Raw genomic sequence first — 22,074 nt, 5'->3', positions numbered from 1 at the left:
TAGTTCTTCATCATCAACAAGTCTTATTCCTCGTGGCCCAATGGTCACGGCGTCTGGCTACGATTGTATCCACTTCTGAAACCAGGAGATTCCAGGTTCGAGTCCTGGCGGGGAAGACTTTTATTTTTTGTCTATCTTTTGACTACTCTAAATCGAGAATCAATTTTGAAGAGTGGTGTAGGAAGCTGCTGTTGTAATCGTCATGCCAGCGGCGAATCAATAATTGTTGAAGTATTCTAAGAACTAGATTTTAACAAATAACTCGCGATTTCCGAGCCAAAGAAATTGGACACTTCGTCTTTAGAATCATCCAAGTGTGTGACTCTGGAGGCCATCTTCAACATTTCGTAGTTTATTTCAGCCGTTAGCCGGGAGTCTTTCTTGTAGCTTGGGTGTGTGGTGATGTATTCACGCAAGAAATTGGCAGTAGTGGGTAAAACACCCGTGGCTCTATCATGTACCAATTTCAAATAGTAGAATAACCTCACCTGGGCAGGATCAGAAGAGTTCTTTAGCTCTGTCCAGGAAGACGAGACCCACTTTTTATCTTTCAGAATGCGATCTATAAATTGTGGGAAAATCCCAAAAGCCGGATGGTGGAATATCTCGGCGAATGTGTATTTTCCGGTGCCCTCTGCAGTGAAACTTGACTTCCAGTAGAAACGCTCACGCAATACTGCGTCGCGGTGATGGGCTAGCTCCATGTTCTGCCATACCTGTGACATGGGCACGTAGTTATCAATTTCGTTGCTGAACTTCAAGATACACTCGACGATAAGGTATATGAAGTTTGCGTAAGCGGCGTTTTCGAAATCAGTAAGGTGTATTTCCATGGGTCTGAACTCCACGCGCCACCCTGGAGCGGTCTTGTTGTCTGGCGTTGCAGCCTGAGTAGGGGGCTTGAAACGTAGAGTTTGCCAGTTCGTGCTCTGAATGTTTTCGAAATGGTCCGTGGAATGTTTGTTGTCTTGATCTATGAGTTCCTGGAATAGCACGAGCGGGTCTCTGATGAAAAGGTGCGAAAAATGACGGGCTAGATCGTAATCCATAGGGAAAAGTGAATTGGTTTGCAATTCTTGTAAAGCACCCTCATTGATTGGAACGTCTGCATCGTTAAATTTGCGATCAAAAAACGCATTGCCTCCCAAATACAAGTCTACAGCGCTGTATCTCGATTTGGGAATCCGCTGTGGAATTGGTTTGGTAGAATGACCATGTGCGTTGTTGTGTTCTGGCAATAGGGGAGCAACACTGCGCTCGTAAGGCGTACGGTCGTCCACAGCACTAGAAATGACGTTCCAACGCACGTCCTGGTCCGCCAGCCAGCCCTTGAAAGCAGGAGACGCCGCAGTGGCGGCCAGAAGTATGGGTGCAAAATTCACGAGCGCATCGTACAGATATCTGGCCTTATCAATGGTAGGGGCCTGGAAAGTCAATTGCAAGCAACTGCAGCCCATTCCAAACCCCATCGAGTCCATGTAAATGAAACCAGGTTTTGCAGCCAATGGGGCCTCCAGATCTTCGGGCGTGAACCAGTCACGCTGATAGACCGTGTCATCGCTTTTGGGCGTGTGCTCGTCCTGAAACATCGGTACATTAATGCACACTTTTTCGCCACGTCTAGTGCGGATATTAGCCGTCAACGTTGGGAACCGGGCATGCCGGTTGATAACCTGGTCGGGCAAGTAAAGCGATCTGGACGCAGAATTGTGGCTACTCCAAACTTGTCTCACGTCTGTAAAGCCCTCACACCCCATTCGAGGGAAAACCGCCAATGACAACAGCTCTATTCCTCTTGCACCTAGTTTCCGTTCTGCAACTTCTCTTCTACTTGCCATATTTTCTTCCACGTATTGGAGGTCAACCCCGGTGAATGGACGAGCTGGGGTAGCCTCGATCATGAACCGGCCATATTCCGGATGGAAAGATACGTTTTGCGCGTCGCACAGCCCTTTATCTTCTATGTTCAATTCCGTCAAAACGTCATCGTCATCGATTGCCAATACTGCTGTGTTTTGTCGGTCGTCGAATTTGCATGCCATGTATTCGATTTCATCGCCCCACAACAATGGATCGTCTTTTCTACCATGTGCAGCCCGGAAAATGTACAGTAACTGCTGTATCCCGTTTTGTCTAACATGTTCATTGTGCGGGCGAGATTCGTACCATTGCAATGGCGTACCTAGCGAAAGTAAGCCCATTGGAGAGCGAATCAGGAGCTGGAAGAAGAAATTACCCTAAGCTGGTTTATCTCTGTTTTTTTATACTCCCTCGGTTCTCCTTCGATGCTCTTAGCCACTGGACGAACAACTATTTCACTGACAAATCACAGGAAATTGCAATATACACCACCGGAAAAGTTTTACGACACTGGCAATGGGTGTGAGCGAGTTGTTGACGCTATGCAATTAACGCTGCAACAGTCCAGTTTTTATAGCTTCGAGAAACTTTGGCTTGGTTATAGATGGACTCTCAAGACGATAATTGAGTGGGCCGGAATAAATTGAGCTTTAAAAGAGGGTCTCTGTTAATATTGTGTCTTCAACCACAGACGCCTCGCTTTCCTTGGACCCAGCGATGGATAAGGAACCCTAGAGGAGCAGCTGGGGTGGGACACGAGGGAATGTCACATGGCGGGATGAAAGTGACAACAGGTGAAGGACTGGTGGACGGAACAATACAAGGTAAGCGGTGGTCGTAGAACACAAATAAGTAGATTTGTGAAGCAGTGGGAAGCAGACACAACGTTACAAGAATTGTAACACAGCCCGTGGATATCAATTGGTAGGTCCACTGGTCGTCTCAATGGTTGATGAATAACGGGCGAATCACGTGCCAGCGCGATTGCACGAGAAAGTCTTTGAATACATCCAGTTTTGGTAGCTGCAGGCGAGAGAAATCCAAAGGTCGCCAGATACTGAGATCTTAGTCAGAGGATAGCAGCGCCATAGTCTGTTGCTTTACAATTTACCGTGAACGGCACGACAAGACTGTCCATAGCGGAGCCCAACTTATCATTTATATCCCGCATGAGAGGCTTTCCGCATTCATCATCCTCGAGACTGATGTGTCGTAGAACCAGTAGGTAGCCGGTTGTGCCCGACAAACGTGCTTTGTTTCTCGAGACGTGTTGCTGGGACTTTTTGCAGTAGCATGGGCTCACAAATCGTAGTTTTTCATTCCAGTAGGTGTGTCCATTTTTGTCGTTCTAACACGGGGACTCTGTAGCATTTTCCAATGAGATTCCAACCGACACCTTTACGTAGCGAATGTTCGATCCTAGGATTTCTACGACCACTTTAGAAGCTGTCTGCCAATCGATTCCAATTGAGAAGACAGTTGCGGTGAATTCGAAGACCTCGTAGACCTCGAAGAAACAGCACAACAAAGTCGCACTCACAAACAATGCAGATGACAACGTCTGTCATGAAGGGACTGAATTGACACCAAAAGTGGATTTGCCAAGCGATTGTATGGCCAGATGGTAGGCTGCCAGTTTTTGCTAGCATCCCGATTCTCCGTGTTTGGTCTCGAAATGTTCTTTCAAAACCTGTTTTGGGAATTGAATATAGCGCCCATTGCACAACAAGAGAAAGTGGAATTGCAACTGACACATTCGGGCTCTGAGTCTGTACAAAAGTTCAACCACGTCTGAACATCCTTTTTCCAAGCTTATATCAAGGTTTTCGCCTGAACCACTTTGCAATATCGTTTCATATCGTATGAGAGCTGCCAGCATCCACCAACCGAGCTTTAAATACTAGTACTATTCGTTCATCCGTCACACTCCTTAGCAACATCCTGCAAACTGAAAACATTTGTCAGTTTTGTTTTGGCATCACTATTAAAGCACGCTAATCAAAAAAGACATTCTCCATTGATTCTTGATTCGGATCAACTCCACACCAGTTACTGAACCCCTTGGCATCAGCCACCTCCACTGTTTGTTGTACTTTCCATCTGTTTCGATCTTTCAATAGCCGCTGATGGGTGATTGAGATTATATTGGTATTATAAAGTCGTACGGAGTGATTTATATTATGGGTAGCGCTCGGGTTTTTTGATATCTAAAAACGGGTTGTATATGGATACTTACATATTCGATTAACAAACAACCCGTTTGTCGAGTTTCGGGTTGTTCTCATTCCGCGTGTCTGGGTCTTTCCTGCCGACGACAGGGAAGCAGAAAAGTGATAGTAACGAGTTCGGCGTGAACACCCGTGAGTTACGCTAAATCGGACCAGGAATATGTATGTTGTAAATCTAAATATTGGTTTTTTTGTATTTATTAACTTCATTCGAGGGGAAACCCGTTTCCAAATCTCGGATATCATTCACCAATTATAACGCCTCCATCAATCGCTCTTTGTGAAATAACTTAAGACCAGGTTTCCTGCTAACGGATGTTTCCAGTGCTTGTCTGTTTCTCTAGCGTCAGATTACATGATGAGTTTATAGATTCTTGACATCATGTGACCAAAACTCATTGCCGTAAAGTACAGTCGAATAGTGGTACAAGTCATCGTGAAGCATACAGCAACCATCAAGATCATTCTTTATAATGGGAAAAATTCTCAATCAAAACAATCTCGCTTGATAATAGTTCAGAACTTGACCAAAATGGAAACCAGCCTCAAATCGTGTAAAACCGTTAGTCCTGCAGAGACACTCCAAAGACCAGATTCCACGACTTTATTGAACAACTAGTAGCCTACTACTCCTAGATATTGTCTAGGCTTGTCTGTAAGCGAGGGTTACTGGCATTTGGTGCACCAACCTTGTTATCATCATCAACGAGGTGCAAAGCTCTGTATGATGTGGGACCGTTAATCACATCTCGTCTCATCGCGATGTTCAACGGTGTTCATGCAACACCATCTCTGAAGCCAAGAAGTAGACAAACAGTTAAAGTCAGCCTGTAAAACACATTCTAGAACCGTCTCAGGAAGCCAATCACTTGTCGAGTATGTTCACTCTAAAAATTCTTGGCTCGCTTTCCATAAAGTTGTCTAAATGCTCAACAATGGAATTTCAAAAAACTATTTAATGGGAACAATGGTGGGGCATTGATTCTTATTATAGTCTTAGCTATATTTCAATTGCACTGCTTATCTATCGCATCTTAGATCGCGGCTGTTTGAATGCTTAGTGCATGTCTTTCGACGCCTTTGTTTGCACACACACACGGCCCTTCTCACTGGCATTTCCGAAAGCCCCGCATAAACCATTCAAAAACGTAAAATCGCGTGTTTCAGGACACTGTGAACACCACAATCAATTACTTCTTACACTCTAGATGTCCCTTACCACCCCTCCGAAACCCGCTCAAGCCGCGGTATCCCAAATTCCCGATAAAGCCTTCCATATCACACACTTTCAATCACCTCCTCATCATCACTATACATCAAAAACCCTTGATACAACCCAAAAATCCACAAACTGAGTGATAATTCGCGTCAATGGCTCACCAGTCCGATCATTTGGCCAATGCTAACCAGACTGTAACCACCAATACCTACGACTGGCTTCAAAGCCGCGAAAACGAGGAAAGATTGAGCAGATCAGCTCAAAATTCAGCTGCTATAAGACATACCGTTGAAAGATGGACAAGTTTTGTTCGGTATGGTAACGAACTCGAGAATGCTTCTAGACCGGCCAATCAAGCTCGTTACGAAATACAGTATTCTGTGTTTGAACCGCTGTTTGGCTTTACCAAATGGCCGGAACTCCCCGATAGGAACGAGATTAAAGAGTCATTTCAACAACTGGTGCAAGATTGCACAGATGCTATAGCCAACCACGACATAGAACTGCAACTAATAAAGACCGGATCCAGTGGGTCGTACTTCGTGTATTCGGTAGCGAGTCCTGAGACCCCCGTGGGCGTTTTTAAGCCTAAAGATGAAGAACCGTACGGCCCACTGTCACCCAAATGGAGCAAGTGGGCGCATCGAACCTTCTTCCCCTGCTTTTTCGGTCGCAGCTGTTTGATTCCAAACCTAGGTTACGTTTGTGAGTCGGCTGCCAGCGTATTAGACGAACTATTGGGTACCAGGTTGGTCCCCCACACCGAAATTGTATCGTTGAGGTCCAAAAACTTCTACGACAAGAAAAGAGCCTGGTTCTCAACACAGCCGCGTGTCAAGACCAAGACAGGGTCTTTTCAGCGGTTTGTAGAAGGTTATGTTGGTGCTGGCGAGTTTCTGGATAAACACCCCTTCCCTGGCGTATACAAAGATAAAGATCAGCCGCCACAGCAGCAAGCTTCAGACCAGTTTCACTGGAATCGACAAACTTTGTCCGCGTTCCGGATCGAAATCGAAAAGCTGATTGTTCTGGACTATATTCTGCGCAACACAGATCGTGGACTGGACAATTGGATGATCAAGGTCACGCAATCGCCGGACAATTCGTGGGACGTCAAATTGGCTGCAATTGACAATGCCCTGACTTTTCCCTGGAAACATCCTGATGAGTGGCGATCCTTCCCATACGGATGGCTTTACCTTCCAGTAAATATCCTGGCGCAACCGTTTTCAGAAAGCACACGAAGACATTTTCTCCCACTCTTGACGAGCACTACATGGTGGGAACAATGTTTTACGGAGCTAAGTGCACAATTTGGCCGCGATCAGGAGTTCAAAGAACGCATGTGGAAAAAACAGTGGTGTGTTCTTAAAGGACAGGCTTTCAGCATTGTCGAGACGCTCAAAACTCCGACGCAGGGTCCTTTGGAATTAGTGCGCCGCACTCGTACTATGGTGATTGACGATTTTATGCAAGTTCCATCAACCACCCTGCCATTGAACATTCTTCACCACGCAATGGAAGAGCCTCTATCGCTCTCTGCTTCTTCTCCCATGGTTCTCTCGTCCGTACCGGAAGAACATACAGCCTCTACCAATCCAGCCGTGAGCGCGACAGGAAAAAATAATGCTGTCGATGTGACGGAAGAGCTCACATCGGCCTCAAAAGACTGCACCTACAAGAAAGTCGTCATCGAGAGACTAATGGTGGTTAACTCAAAACCGCCGGTCTTCACTTGGTGGTGATGGTGGAGTTCTACTAGCGATCTTCGAACTAAACGTGTGAAGCGATCGTGTTTGAGAAATGCTATTCACGGTGAACCTTTTGAAGATCCAAAAGAAGACGCACAGATCTCGACAAAAACATCACTAGGGATTAAATCTCCGCTGTTCGCAATTGCATTGCACTTGCTTGACATTAGTCTTTGCTATTTACAACTTTCCTAATGAACCTTTTATCATGGAGAAAGAAGAATGCTGGCAATAGCTCTACCACTACGTTGAACAACGAAAATCATAAGGACGCATTGTTCAAGGATAGTAACCTTCGATCCGTCGAAAACTTGACAGGGCATATGGATCAAAATCCTCGAATACTAGAAAGCCAATTTGGCGAGAGTTTCACGCTGCGAGGAAACCTACTACAAAGTTTAACAGGACCTAAACTTCTTGGAATTGGGCCTCCGGATATGGTACACGTTACGAAATACGACAAATTCCGGCAAATGGAAATCGGTGAATATCACTATTTGACAGGGCTCGATACATCTAGTGAAGCGGCACCAATTGCATATCTAAATGCATTAAAGTTAAGCGATGGACGGCAGACGGCACCTTCTAGTGCTTCGAGCTCTAAAAATGGACATAGAGTCATGACCTATTGCACTACTAATGTGTTCAGCAATGTCGATATCCGAATTAGGTATGAATCGCCTACGCATTTTCAGGTAATTGCAGTCGACGCTCTGTCAGGTTCTTCAAACATCCAGGTTTCGTCTAAACTTTGGGAAGAAACATTTGTGAGCAGTTTTGTACGTGCTGTGGTGATCAATACCGATCGAGAAAGGAAACTTCCGGGCCTTGTGGAGCTTTCAATTGCGCTAGAGAATGGAGGGTTTTATGCTGAAAAATGTACCGCGTTGCTTTGTGAGTTTTTGCCGCGTGGCCCAGAATTGGGTTGCGATTTGGCTCGACACAGCTATGTGTCTTACAAGAATAACTACTTAATTGAATCATTATTGACATTTTTGCAGATAGCAGGAAAACTCAACGGGCCGGTCATCGAAATGCTACAGAAACTAATCGAGACGGATGCACCAAATGAACAATGCTACAGGACAGCACTAACGTCAGTGCTGATCAACAGTGAAGCTCATGATTCCTTGGCCATCAGGACTTTGAATGAAAGCATGTCAAGTTTGTTCGCGACTGGCGCATCTAGATTAGAACAAGACCAACTTACCTATGTTTCCGATCTTTTAAATTTGCAAATTGAATTCCTTCTCTGTAAAGGTGACTTTCAACTAGCATTGCCATTGGCCAAGAGGTCTACTGCTGTATGTTCTGATAATTTCGAAGGATGGGTGAAACTGGCAAGATGCTACGTCTTGTCTGGAGACTTTAAAAATGCTCTTTTGGCAATCAATTCTCTGCCTATGCTGCCATCTTCAGACCCATCCCGAGAAGCCTTATGGCAGAAACTTTTCGAAAACAATTTCTATTATTACAAACCACTCGGTACGGGTCCGCGCTCTTATCTGCAATCGAGCGAGTACAATTTTCTGTCCAACACTCTAAAGGTTGTGAAGGACCATGACCTGAGTTCGATGATCTACGGGCGGATTGTAATGCCGCCTCAGATGAACCGCGGTTGTATCAATGAAATTTGGGATGGTCCCTGCTCAGCCCTGGGTCCTATTTATGGTCCACAGAGTAAAAACCTGATTAATTTCGTGTCCCCACAGGAGGTGGCCTCACTAGAGGATTCAGATCTGCTGAGAAGAAACACAATGGCCTCACAGCTCAGCTGGTCGCTGTCGTGCGCATATGAGGTTCTCATGAGCGTGGTGGCAGATATTGGGTGGAACAAACTGCTGGAGCTGCGTTCGGAGATCTTTGTTATGGAGCGAGAGCGCTCTGAAGAGTTCACTCCTACGCTCCGATCAGATTTCAAGACCAAACGTTTGTGTGAGAAGTGGTTAGATGACCTCTTCTTGGGTCTATATGAGGACCTTAAGATCACGTACAACGCTCAAGAACATCGCGAAGAAAAGTATAGCGGCTTAGAATGGGAACTGCTTGGACTTACACATCTTCGCACCTGGAACTGGACCGATGCTGTACCGTGTTTACGGACCAGCGTCATGGCCCGATTTGACGTTGTCAGTGCAGATGCTCTGCTCGATCTGTTTCTGAGCCGCAAGCATCCCGTTTCCGAAGTACTGGATCCAGATGTTTTGCTGGCTCTGGTTGTCGACAAGATCAGTTACGATAGTCGTTTCTACAACTACTTACAGTTGCCAGCCCTGCACGTATTGACCCAACTTTGCACGCTTTCCGGATTGGATAACGTGAGAAACCGAGTTTATGCACTTCCTAATACACAAAGAGGGATAGTTGCTTTAATGGATAAGCTACTGGACTACATCTCTGAATTGAATGGCTAACCGCTACTTACACAGCTACCATCAACGTTGACGTCTCATTTCGGATTCGAACCCAGGTCTATCAAATGTTTCACGTGACTAAACTATAACTTGTAATATGTTCATTACCCGACCCTAAAAATTTTTTTCCTGTTATGGCTGAACTACAATTCAAAATTCCACCTGTATGGAAAACTAGACACTCATTGACGTTGATGTTGAAACGGCCATAACTAGCCTTATTAGTGATCGAACAAGTGAATTTTGTGCGGTTGAGTGTTGATTACCGTTTTATGGGGATCTGGAGCTTTTCTCTGCAGTCCAAACGGCCAAACACAAGGGATTTAAGCGTGGATAGATTAAGGGCCCGACAGGACAGATATTTTAGAGAAGATTAAGGGCTGCTGGCAGTAAAAGCTTAGAGAAAAAGCGTATTTGAGCATGTCAGGGTCGTTTTGGAAGTTTGGACAAAACTATGCCAATGAATCGCCGTTGTCGAAACTCCTGAACCGGGCTTTTATCAAGGTGGGAGATGTGAAAAACAGTGAAGACAAAAGCAAGGCGGATCACGACAAGGTCGATAAGATACTTTCTCCACCTATTAGTCACAGTTCCGACGAGGAGAATAATGAGGTATTCACAAGAGGAGGAGCTACAGGAGATCAGAAAAAAATACCAAAAGAAGGGGGAAAAAGTGAAGATGGAGAAGATGAAGAAGAAGAAGATGATGATGAAAACTATGGCGAAGACGCCAAAGGCGAAGATCGGGAAAAGCTGCACGAGCATGGTGGTACCGAGAGCGATGATAACGAGGAGAATAACGAAAATAGGAATTCGTTTACCGATCAACCAGATAACGAATCGGATTATAAAGACTTTGAACCCAACATGGACGTTCTCGACGAGCTGCTGGATGATGAAGAGCTTTACACTGAGCTCATGTGCTCAAACTTCAAACTTTTGATCTATTTTAAATATCCACAGGTGCTGGCGCGACTCGTGGAATACGTCACCAACGAGCAGTTACTGAACGAGAATCCTGAGGACGACAGTGCAGAATCAGACACACATGAGAATACTAGCGATTCCAACAGTGTGTCGTCACAAGCCGATGATGATGCAGGCCAAAAGAAGAGTTCAGAGCCGAACGAGTCGAACGATACCTCAAAAACAGCAAGCAAGGATGTCAACAACTCCGAAACCGCTTCTGTGTCATCTGCTGAGACCAGCATAACCCTTCCGGCAGACTCTGAAGAGCAATCTGAATCCAGACGCGCACGCATGGCAGCCGAAATCCTCTCGGCTGATGTCTGGCCAATTTCTTCAGCATTCATGGACCATGACACACTTCTGACCCAACTATGGTCGATGCTAGATCATCCAGCTCCATTGTCAATCGTGCCCTCCACATATTTCATGAAAATTAATGAGAGGTTGCTGGACATGGACGTTACCGGCATCTTGCATTTCATTTTGGCCCAACCGGATTTGGTCAACAAATTCCTCACGCATATCGATAACCCACCTTTAATGGATTTTTTACTTAAAGTCATTTCAACTGATAAACCGGACTCGTCAACAGGTGTCATCGGACTTCTAGGGAGCCAAGACTTGATACCTAAGCTTCTGGATTGTTTGGAAAGTGAGCAAACAGCTTCCACGAAGTCTGCCGCAGGTGATTTTTTGAAGGCACTTATAACAATAAGTGCAAACTCTAATAACGAAATTGCATCCGCTATTGGACCAAATGGCCTTACAAGGAAACTGGTTTCGCCGCCAATGGTGGAAAAACTTATGGGCATAATGCTTTCTGGCGGCACTTCTCTCAGTAATGGTGTGGGTATTGTTATCGAACTAATCAGAAAAAACAATTCTGATTACGACTTCGTCCAAGTAATGTACACCACATTGGAAACTCACCCGCCTAATGATAGAGATCCCATTTATCTCGGATACTTAATTCAGTGCTCTGCAAAGCACTTGCCTGAATTTAATAAGATTCTGGTAGACACGGAATTGCCTCCTTTGGAGACCCCCTTTGGGTTTATTGAGCCGTTGGGCTTCGAGAGGTTCAAAATCTGTGAACTCGTGGCTGAACTTTTGCATTGCTCTAACATGACGCTACTCAATGAGCCAAGTGGAGAGCAGATGGTGATCGAAAGGGATATTCTGCGGGAGAAAATTCTCCGGCTCGAAAAGAGCGAGGATCTTCAAAGTAAAAGCGAAGGCGGCTCCGGAACTGACGATGTTGTAGACAAGATGGCTGATTTAAGGATAGCTACCACAGATGCCAGCAACAGCAGTGACGAAGAAGAACAAGATACCAATTCTAAAGACGCTCCACATACGGCTAACGAGGTATTATCCGACGATTCAACTGATAGCGAGGTATCTGAACAGGCATTGCGAGAGAACCCTATTGTTGGTGACCAACTCAAGATCGCTCTACAAGACAATCGCGTAATAACCACCATTTTAGAGATGTTCTTTTCGTTTCCATGGAATAACTTTTTGCATAACGTTGTGTTTGACATTGTTCAACAAATTTTTAATGGCCCGCTAAAGACGGGTTTCAACAGGTTTCTAATAGCCGACTTGTTCAGCGGAGCTAAACTTACGCTCATGATTATGGAAGGAGATAAAAAATGTGAAGACTACGAAAATGAAACGGGATTAAGACTCGGTTACATGGGCCATTTAACACTGATTGCCGAAGAGGTTGCGAAGTTTGCTGCTTACGTGAATGAAATGAAGATAGCGTTCGCTACACCAGCGATTTCTGAGAGCTTGAACGAATCTGGATGGAAGAAATACACCGAAACAGTGCTTGCTGACACTCGCGAAAATTATAGCTCTATTCTTGGGGACTTTGAAGAAGAGGAGGATGACAACGAAGACGATCGCGTCGGTGAAAACGCAAGAGCTGGAAGTTCTGAAGGTAACGCCAACGATGACCTTGATTACCGTAGTTATGGCCATAGTGGAGATGAAGAGGATGATTACGCTGAGTATAATGCCGTGGACAGCCCACGCTACTATCAATACGATGACGGACAAGGCAACAAAACCAACCTTCATCTGAATCCCGAGATAGATTACGACATCAATCCAGGAGCCTTCGAGAGCGACAAGTCTCATGATTTTGACGACGATCGGGATGAAGACGATCACGAGCGGAGCGAGGAATCCGAAAATCATGTGGCTGGTGCTGATGAAGGAAAGGGGAACAACAGCAAATTCAGCAACTACATGTCGCATCAGCTTTCAAAAGAGTTCAACACTTCCTTTTCCTCAGATGACGAAGAAGAAGAAGAAGAAGCTTGGACTAGCCCAATAGGAGGAGGCTCGGATTTTGATTCCAAAAACGACAGGTCTGGAGACGTTCGGCAAAACAGTGCATACCATCCATCGCAGTTCAGACTAGAAGACGACGAAGACGATTACATGGATCCTAACGATGACGGCCTGTCTTATGCAAAACCCAATCACCCTCTATACGACAACATGCTGTCACGAAAAAACTCTGGCAGCCATTTGTATTTCAACCAGGATCCTTCGAACCTCGAGGAGACTGACGAAGCCAGTGATGAAAGTGACAGAGACGATGGGGAGGACGAGGATGGTCAATACTCTCTATGTCGCACTTCCAGCAAAGATAACATGGCATGGGACAGTTCGGAGCAGAACCGCATAATCAGCACGGCCCAGTACAGACAGAATCTGCAAGGACCTGATAAGTAGATACGTTGTCCTCATAATGTCTGATTTCTGTCGTCTACATCTCATTTGTTTTTTTGTCTGGAGTATCGCAAATTGCAATGCCTTGGCAACCCAAAAATTCTTTCTGTTCTGTATTTTGAATTAATGCATTTGTAATTTTAGAAAGTGGTGGACACAGTCGTTGTTGATGGAAAGCGACTAACAGGCCAACTCATCTTAGCGAGCAGATACTTTATGACTATGGTGAATTGATTCTACAATGTCGTGCGACACATTCGGCCAAAGTGATATTTAATTTGAACTTGTCATGTTTGGGTCAATTTATACGCTTATAGTTTATAAAGCTCAGAGAAAGATGTGCCGAGCTTTTGGAAGCTAAAAGCAGCTTGATTTCAAGGCATCTGAGACCAAAAAAAGACTATCCTTGACGAGTCACGTGATACCTACTTAAATATTAAGATCACCACTATATATTCATATTGGCAGAATGAACCAACAGCTCATCTCTATTCATTTGATGATCAAAAATCTGAAAGAAAGAGCTCAATTCAGGCTTTTTAGGCCCTCAATACCAACGATTGAGAATCATAGCTCAAATAGTCAACGACAAGCTCACTGAAGCTTCTAAAGCCGCGTCTTTTTCAACTTTTGGAATAAAATTTGAACGAAATATAGTTACACTTTAATACCCAGATTAAAATGGCCGCTAAAGTTTCTCCTGTGAGTCCACTGGCGCTATATAACTTGGTTTCTGCCGGTCTATGGGGTTTTTTGCTGTTTCAGGCTGTGACTACGTACCCAAAAGTTGGGCAGCCGGCCTTTTTCTACGAAACCGAGGGTTATTTGACAGTAATTCAATGCGGTGCGTTGATTGAGATTTTGAATTCTGTGCTAGGAATTGTGCGTGCTCCGCTACTGACCACTGTAGCACAGGTAGCTTCTCGACTCCTGGTCACTGTAGGAATTTTCCATTATCTACCAGAGGCCTACAATGCCCATAACGCTATTTTTCTGTCACTTTTGACCGCTTGGTCTGTGACCGAAATTGTACGGTATCTGTTCTACTTCTTCAATTTGACAGTAGCCAGTGGTCCTCCTAAGGTTTTGGTTCTCTTGCGTTACAACCTGTTTTGGCTGCTGTATCCTATGGGAGTGGCCAGTGAGCTATTGATCATCTACTCTGCCCTGTCCATTGCCGAAGCCAAGTACTCCAGCAACATCAAATGGGCATTGGCCGCCAGCATGTTGATTTACATACCAGGCTTCCCAATGCTGTACTCACATATGGTGGTTCAAAGGAAGAAAGTGATGAAGTCATTGCGAAACGCGGGAAAAAAGCAAGCTTAGTGATGTGAAGCGAAGGAAATGTACAATATGATTCCTAAACTAGACACCAGAATTTTCACGACACGAAACACACATACGTTTGGTCATCAGGCTCATCAGGCTCATCAGGCTCGTGACAATCATAAAATCATTATCGACGAAGTAGTCTTCAGAACTGGCTTCATATATCATCTCATACGTATTTTGAAAAATTATTACAGCTATAATAGCACCTCTGGAGCGGGAAAACGATAAGTCGAATCTACTCACACGATCTCCAGTTCGTTTGTTCGTTCGTTTGCTTTGACTAAAGCGACTTCAGCTTGCATTTGACGACCAAATGAATGTACTAGGTCGTTTTTTCAAGCCTGTTTTACCCCGGATGGGAGGGTTTGCATCTAATAATTTCGGTCAACTGAATAGGACGTTTGCAACTACGAAAATTACCTTACAGAAGCCGCAGAAGTTCGATACCACCCGTTTGAAACTCTCCAACGAGCTCTACGCCATATTTCGCATCCACAACCGGCCTTACCTGGTAACAAAGGGTGACAAAGTCATATTACCGTTCAAAATGAAGCAGGCCGAAGTTGGCGATGTTTTGAACCTGAACGACGTCACTACCATCGGCAGTCGGAATTTCAAGATTGTCGATAACCCACTCGATCCCTCACTGTATCAGCTGAAGGCTACAGTGCTGGAAAAGACCAAACGTCCCATGCGGATCAGGGAAGTCACTAAGCGCAGAAACCGGAAGGTTCGCCATGCCATTAGCAAACCGGATCTCACGGTGCTTAGAGTTTCTGAGCTTCTAGTCACAGATACAGCTGCAAATGACAATTAGATCAATATCTTGGAGAGAAAGAACCTTGAGGTGCTAGCACCATGTATATAGACCACATCATCACGCCAGCTCACGAGAATTTGCAAGTCAAATTCACAAGCCCATAGCGGTCCAAGAATCGTTTTCTTTCTCAGCTCAAATTCCTGCCTGTTAAATACATTCTGGTTTTTTATCACTAGTTCGTACCACTGACGCTGACACGTCTATCTAATTATCTATTAGATACATATGATGAATATGCAGGTAAGATGACCAAAGTTTCGCTCTTGAACACCAAAGTTCACCCTTTAGCTCACTCGAATAGCGGTTTACAATCGCTTAAGTACTATTAGTGCAGGGCCAAAACTCGAGGGTCTTTGATGAGCTTGCTGGAACAGTAAAAGGATGGCTTTTTTGAAGAAGAAACTGTCCAATGTGAACTACTCATCGAATAGATCACGGTCTGGTTCAGCAGCATCTTCCAACAAAGTGTCATTGGGATCACCGTCTACGCCTAATAGCCCCGATATCAAGATCCCTGAACTGCCCCCAAAAATACCGCTCGAAAATAGCGGCGGTGTCAAGAATACTACTACTACTGCTGCTGCTTCTACTACCACTACGAATCCTTTTGGCGAAAACCTGCATCCTGGACAACAGCAGCCAGCAGGAAGTAATGGTGATTTCACTTTCGAAGACTTTTCAAATCATGAAAACCGTACCGTGGCTGGGGCAAGCACGGTGCATCACTCAGGAATACCAGAAACCGGGGTACAAACACCTTGGAATTCTCGAAAATCATCGTCTACTGACATTGGAAATGGTAACAGGAACGGAAATCACTCATCTGGTAAGTTACTGTACTCTTGGGATGTCACGAACCCTGAAGAATGGTCCATGCTTCGAGTTTTGTCGTGGCTCAAACTGAACGATTTCGATGCATCATGGATGGCGTACTTTAGGAAACGTCATCTGCATGGCCACAGATTTTTGAAATTGATGGCTTACGATAACTTTGCTCAGCATGAACCCAACCTTTCACAAACCAAATTTGCGTCTTACCAGCGATTTCAGTACATTTTGAAAAGAACTTTGGAGCAAAACGTGGTAAATGGTCATATTAGAACCCGAAGCGATAAATCTACAGGCTCTAGAAGTTCAAGCGAGTCTTTTAAGTTTCGAACCAAAAGAAAGGAGGACGATGCTACCAATAATAGAGCAATTTCGGAATCATCTGTCGCTGGTCACAAGAAAACATCTTCTGAACTTTCCGAAGAACGATCTTTACCTCCGCAATACCGAAATCACCAAAAAACTAATAGTGCAAGCTCCGTATACCGTCGCAGTTTGATCTCTTTGCGTGGAAGTAGTTCTAGCGGGTCCCAGAATAAAGTCGATACTGCTATCAACTTGAAAATTCCTTCACGTCCTTCTTCCTCTCTCGACAACCCAATCTCGTCAGAGCGGCAAGGCACACGTGTGTCGTCGTCCCCATTGTCTCCAACATACACAGGAAGGTTCCGCAAACAACATAAAAGTAGCTCCTCGGAATCATCTATCTTCAACACTTTGTTCGGCGGAAGTAATGAGGCCGAAGGACAATATTTGGCGACAGATTCGTCTGTTGGTAAACCGAATACCCTCAAAAGTACGTCTTTGGAAAATCTTCCTCTTGATGTACCACCTGAGAGTCCTCTGAGCATTACAAACTCGCGAAGGGCCCCGCCGGCGTCAGCGGACGAGAAGGGCAGCTTGTGGGAAAAACTGAAAAGAAAATCTGTGCAACTAGACACCTCTTTGACTAAGATTCCCACATCAGAACAAGACACTGAGTCGGTGGGGACTAGGACTCTAGTGAACTCAAAAACTAATGAATCAGAAGAGCTCAGCTTGGATAATCTGATGCTTGAACAAAAGTACTATCCGATCAAAAATCCAGGAAAGTCCGACAAATACATTTTGATCACTAAGGATAATAGGTCCTTCATACCGATAAATGTTGGCATCATCACAAACTTGGACGAACTCAAAGACTCGATGGCTCTTACGCTCGGTATTCGGCACAACAGATACACAATTCATCTTACCGATTTTGGATGCGATATGGGTTGTGCTATTGACGACGAACTACTGGAGAATATGCGCAACAACTTATTTCACAACATTCCCAAAAAATTCTTCATCAAAGACCAGATGACAATCAAGCTTCGTCCTCGTCCGGTGATCAAGAACATGGTCGGAGAAACCACCGCCCCGATTAAAACAGTAAAAAGCAAAGGATCTGTGAAGTCTGCTAATAGTAGCTCTATTGCTTCTAATGACGACAATTCAGCAACCACATCTTTATCAGATGTAACGTCTTTTGATGATATTGCCCGCGCTTCAGGTCGTGCTGCATATCCTCGAACTCCCAGCTCATACTATGGTGCGGTTATACCTAGTTCCAACTCCGAGATCGACTATTGGACCTTGAAGGATTCTCAGGCGGAAGACCAAAACCTCCCCAAAGATCGCGTAAGATCGATCGGAAGGGGATCTTCTCCTGGAGATGCTAACGTGAAACGCATGGTCGAGGCGCATCATAGCCACTCTTTCCAGGTCATCAGAAAGAAAAGTGACGATGAGATAAATTTCAACAATCGGCGGGCTTCACCGTACGCGAGTGCAGATTTTGCTCCAAGAAGAGAAGCACCAAAACCACCTTCTGGTTCTCAGAGCTCTTTGATTTCTTCAGGACCCAATAGTACAACATCATCTCCCAAAGCTCAAAAACTCACGAATAGACCGAGCGTCACACGCAAAGCTCGGCCCCCACCTCCCCAAACGAGTTGGAACCTTCATGCCATGGGCATCTCAGGTGCGACATCTAATGGTTTGTCGAGTTCTCAATCCGGCCCATCTGAAACCCTCATCAATTCATATACTCCAGCTTCAACACAAGTATTGGTGCCACAGCCATACACGGGTGGTAACAAAGAAGGGAAATCGGTTTCGGAAGATGCTTCGTTGTCTACCCTCTATAATTCTTGGGTTGGCAGATCAAATACTCAGCAGTCAAGTGTGAACTCTCTTGTTCAAATACCCCCTCAACTCTTCAAAAGAACCAGCACCAAGAGAATCGTATCCTCTGCTTCTGCTGCTGACGTCTTTGATGAAAACGATGTTTCCTTTGCCGAAGCACCTGAACTTTCGGATCTTGACGGTACCGACACTCAGAGCGACTCATCGACTGACATTATCTGGTCAAACTCTGCGAAGACTTCGGGCTCCAAATTAGACACTGATGTTCACATTGCCGTACACTCTGCCAGCACCGAAGATGTCAATGACGATGATTTAGCAAAGCAGTTAAATCTTGATGAGAAACCCATGAAAAAGGTCGAGGGTACTGTATCTGACGATCAAATGACTCTCAGGCCATCGCCCGAAATTGTTTATCAAAATCTTGAACGATTTTTCCCAGGTACTGATTTGGATATACCTATTGTCGAAGGTGTTACACCACCTGCCTCTCCGCAGAGCCCTAAAGCGTTATCTCCAGTGATGCCTACCCTACAAAAGGAATCACCAACTTACGAGCCCCGATCAAAAAGTAGCTCGAGGTTAGGAACACCACAGACAATGATATCACATACGGCTCAAGAACCCCATGAGAGCTTATCTGTCTCGTCCAAATCCTTGAAGATCCCAAAGCGAACGAAAACAATAAGAACAATTGCGCGAGAAGCGAGCGAAGCAAGAAAAACGTCTAAAACACGCCGTCTGGGAAGAAAGAATACAAAAATGTGGGGAACGCGGGTCGTGGAGGTCACCGATAAGAAGATGGTAGCAATTAGCAAGTCAAAGAATTCGAATGGTGAGTACAAAGAATTTGCTTGGATCAAGGGAGAAATGATAGGGAAGGGTTCATTCGGATCTGTGTTTTTAGGCCTTAACGTGACGACCGGGGATATGGTGGCTGTGAAGCAGGTTGAGGTTCCTAAATATGGTTCGCAAGATGAGACAACTTTGAATGTTTTGGAGGCTCTGAGATCTGAAGTCTCGACACTTCAAGACTTGGATCATGTCAATATTGTGCAATACCTTGGGTTCGAGAACAAAAATCATTTTTACAGCTTATTCCTCGAGTACGTGGCAGGTGGTTCGGTGGGTTCTCTCATAAGGTCATTTGGCTGTTTTGAGGAGGCACTTGTACGCTTTTTGGTGGTACAAGTACTAAGAGGACTATCGTACTTACATTCCAAAGGTATTCTCCATCGTGACATGAAAGCTGACAATCTCCTTCTCGACGTAGATGGTGTTTGCAAAATCAGCGATTTCGGTATCTCAAAGAAATCCAGCAACATATACAGTAACTCTGACATGACCATGCGAGGCACCGTTTTTTGGATGGCACCCGAAATGGTCGACACTAAACAAGGTTACAGCGCAAAGGTTGACATATGGTCTCTGGGGTGCGTTGTTTTGGAAATGTTTGCAGGCAAACGTCCATGGTCAAACCTTGAAGTTGTAGCAGCAATGCTTAAGATAGGTAAGTTCAAGTCAGCTCCACCCATTCCAGAAGACACAAAAAAACTGCTATCACCTGAGGCTCGGGACTTCTTGGATGCATGCTTCAAAATAGACCCTGAGGAAAGGCCAACCGCAGAAGAACTTTTGTTACATCCTTTTTGCAGAGTCGAGGAGTCATTCAAATTCAGTGACACCAGCCTAGCAACGCTTATCAGGTATAATGACAAATGTAACTCCACCAAGCTGAAAACGGAAACTGGACGACAAGCACTTGAAAATCGCAGTGCCTAAATCAAAGTTTTTAATGCATTATCATGTTACAAAAGGTTGAATATATAATATAGACGTTACAGCACTTCTCATTGCCAGGCAAAAGTATCATGTCCTTGTCTTTGTCTGCTCGGAATGTGTTTCCAACAGTTGGGCTAGATCAGTCTCGAGTTTGTTGAGCAGTGTCTGCATGATGTACTGCGGTTCATGGACTGGAAACCGCAACGGAGAATCAGCAGAAAGCCAAAACTTGGGATCATCCAATAACTTACCAGTAGTGTCACTAATAGCACTGTACATCCGTACCCACTCGTCAAAAGTCATTTTCTCCGTCGGCTGTCTGCGTGATAGCTCTCGGAGCCATTGTACAACTTCTAGGTATTCTTTGAGTTTCTCAACAATGAGATCTTCACCAGAAGAGGCCGAATTCGAAGAAGTAGAAATTCGTTTATTGCTTTCATTTTTCGTGGAACTTTCAGGTTCTGTAGTATTTGAAACGAACTCTCCAATGGGGTTTGATTCTTGTGATGGCGTCCCTTGACCTTTAATGGGAGATAGATAGTGCTGCAACATTGACCAAAATTTCGCGGGGCAGTTGACGATAGGATTGAAAAATCGAACAATGCTAATATCAAGTTCCTCTGCCATGGCGTATATTGTTTCACCCAGTGTGCTTATGATGGCGGTCATCAGAGGTACGGCACAAATGGCCCAGACAACAAAGAAAGCTCTCCCAGCTCCACTTACCGGTGCAAAATCCCCAAAACCTATAGTAATTAGGCACAGGAAGCAAAAGTAGAGAGCATTAAAATATGACCAATTTTCAGTGAAACGGAACACAAGCGCTCCTAATAACCAAAACAAAACGAAGACAAACACCGTAGCAATCGTACTAGATTGCTGCTGCCTCAACCTAGAAACCTTTCGGATGTGTTTGATAAGGCTAAATGCTTCTTCAGATTCCATATCACCGCTGTTAGCAATAAGCTCTTCGTAGACTTTGTTACGGGCATTTTCTACCCGGTAAAAGACAAAAATGGGACCGGACGAACTCTGAATAACAGATCTTGTTAGTGTGACAATGACACCTAAAATTATAAGACCAGATAGAGCGTAAACCAAGGTCATGATTTTGGCAGCGGTGGTCACAGGTAGCAAGTCACCGAGGCCGATGGTCAAGATAACAACCACGCAGTAATAAAGAGCATTGCCATATGTCAAAGGTATGATGTTTGAGAACATGGCAGCTCCCCAGATGAACCAGATAGAGAGAATGAATGTGAAAATCATGACGTTGCGCTCGCTATCGGTCAGATTGAAAGTTGCTGGATATCTTCCCCTTTTGTAACCCCCATAATGTATCAACAGTAGCAATGTACAACCAATATAGAGAATCATTGAGAGTACGGCATACCAAAACCCTATCGTCTTGTGCAGTTCTTGGGCGAAATCGACTTTTGCACAGACTATTATATCAACCAGTAACATCAGACCGGCCATTGTCCACCCCACAATATTGATAACCTGAGCGGTGATGTAGCTGACTTTCTTGGCAAAATGCAGGAGCAAAACAAAATTCGAAATACATCCAAGCACCAAAGACGCCACATTAACACCATAAACACCTTTGGCATCTTCCACCATGGTGCCATCTGTATGCATCCGCCATTTGTCAACTATTCCAGCGACGGCAATCATGTTTGCGATGGGTCCCAGACATGCTGTGACCACTGGAAAATAACTAGATATCATAAACCATATCACAAATGCTCCGCTGGACGGTTCTGCATTTAAGATCACTACTTTTTCACGACTGATAGCCATCGCATCGTGGAGAATTCTTTTGTTTTCATCCTCCTCTTTTTGTTGGTCAGTTTCTTCAGCCATCGAACATACTAAGTGGCATAAGATGCGAGCTCAAGTACCAGCGCAGTGGTTTATCTTGTCAAAACTCGTCATAGGTTTAGATCTA

General features: G+C 44.7%; 8 protein-coding genes and 1 non-coding gene across 9 annotated transcripts; 7 read left to right on the top strand and 2 right to left on the bottom strand.

Moving 5' to 3' along the window:
• Positions 1-26: 26 nt before the first annotated feature.
• On the top strand, positions 27-116 carry LALA0_S08e07008r. Its single transcript is given in 2 exon segments — positions 27-64; positions 80-116. It is a non-coding gene; the product is annotated as a tRNA-Arg (tRNA).
• Positions 117-236: 120 nt separating this feature from the next.
• GSH1 (LALA0S08e06986g1_1) lies at positions 237-2,201 on the bottom strand (the record flags this gene model as incomplete). The annotated part of the gene is made up of 1 exon (XM_022771242.1): positions 237-2,201. The coding sequence occupies one exon, from the start codon at positions 2,199-2,201 to the stop codon at positions 237-239; it is 1,965 nt and encodes a 654-aa protein (XP_022629842.1).
• A 3,258-nt stretch (positions 2,202-5,459) lies between these two features.
• Positions 5,460-7,052, top strand: LSB6 (LALA0S08e06964g1_1; the record flags this gene model as incomplete). The annotated part of the gene is made up of 1 exon (XM_022771241.1): positions 5,460-7,052. One exon carries the CDS (start codon positions 5,460-5,462, stop codon positions 7,050-7,052), a length of 1,593 nt encoding a protein of 530 aa, XP_022629841.1.
• A 200-nt stretch (positions 7,053-7,252) lies between these two features.
• On the top strand, positions 7,253-9,472 carry CHS6 (LALA0S08e06942g1_1; the record flags this gene model as incomplete). The annotated part of the gene is made up of 1 exon (XM_022771240.1): positions 7,253-9,472. The coding sequence occupies one exon, from the start codon at positions 7,253-7,255 to the stop codon at positions 9,470-9,472; it is 2,220 nt and encodes a 739-aa protein (XP_022629840.1).
• Positions 9,473-9,892: 420 nt separating this feature from the next.
• LALA0_S08e06920g (LALA0S08e06920g1_1) lies at positions 9,893-13,192 on the top strand (the record flags this gene model as incomplete). Its single annotated transcript, XM_022771239.1, has 1 exon — positions 9,893-13,192. The coding sequence occupies one exon, from the start codon at positions 9,893-9,895 to the stop codon at positions 13,190-13,192; it is 3,300 nt and encodes a 1,099-aa protein (XP_022629839.1).
• A 678-nt stretch (positions 13,193-13,870) lies between these two features.
• PHS1 (LALA0S08e06898g1_1) lies at positions 13,871-14,518 on the top strand (the record flags this gene model as incomplete). The annotated part of the gene is made up of 1 exon (XM_022771238.1): positions 13,871-14,518. The coding sequence occupies one exon, from the start codon at positions 13,871-13,873 to the stop codon at positions 14,516-14,518; it is 648 nt and encodes a 215-aa protein (XP_022629838.1).
• Positions 14,519-14,837: 319 nt separating this feature from the next.
• On the top strand, positions 14,838-15,341 carry MRPL49 (LALA0S08e06876g1_1; the record flags this gene model as incomplete). The annotated part of the gene is made up of 1 exon (XM_022771237.1): positions 14,838-15,341. The coding sequence occupies one exon, from the start codon at positions 14,838-14,840 to the stop codon at positions 15,339-15,341; it is 504 nt and encodes a 167-aa protein (XP_022629837.1).
• Positions 15,342-15,725: 384 nt separating this feature from the next.
• Positions 15,726-20,123, top strand: BCK1 (LALA0S08e06854g1_1; the record flags this gene model as incomplete). Its single annotated transcript, XM_022771236.1, has 1 exon — positions 15,726-20,123. The coding sequence occupies one exon, from the start codon at positions 15,726-15,728 to the stop codon at positions 20,121-20,123; it is 4,398 nt and encodes a 1,465-aa protein (XP_022629836.1).
• An 87-nt stretch (positions 20,124-20,210) lies between these two features.
• Positions 20,211-21,989, bottom strand: TOK1 (LALA0S08e06832g1_1; the record flags this gene model as incomplete). Its single annotated transcript, XM_022771235.1, has 1 exon — positions 20,211-21,989. The coding sequence occupies one exon, from the start codon at positions 21,987-21,989 to the stop codon at positions 20,211-20,213; it is 1,779 nt and encodes a 592-aa protein (XP_022629835.1).
• Between the last annotated feature and the right edge of the window lie 85 nt (positions 21,990-22,074).

This window comes from Lachancea lanzarotensis, scaffold LALA0S08 (assembly GCF_000938715.1).
Source record: "Lachancea lanzarotensis genome assembly LALA0, scaffold LALA0S08, whole genome shotgun sequence".
In the NCBI taxonomy this organism is placed as follows: domain Eukaryota; kingdom Fungi; phylum Ascomycota; class Saccharomycetes; order Saccharomycetales; family Saccharomycetaceae; genus Lachancea; species Lachancea lanzarotensis.
Note: the sequence above shows the minus strand (reverse complement) of the source record. Positions and strands in the feature narration are given on the sequence as shown.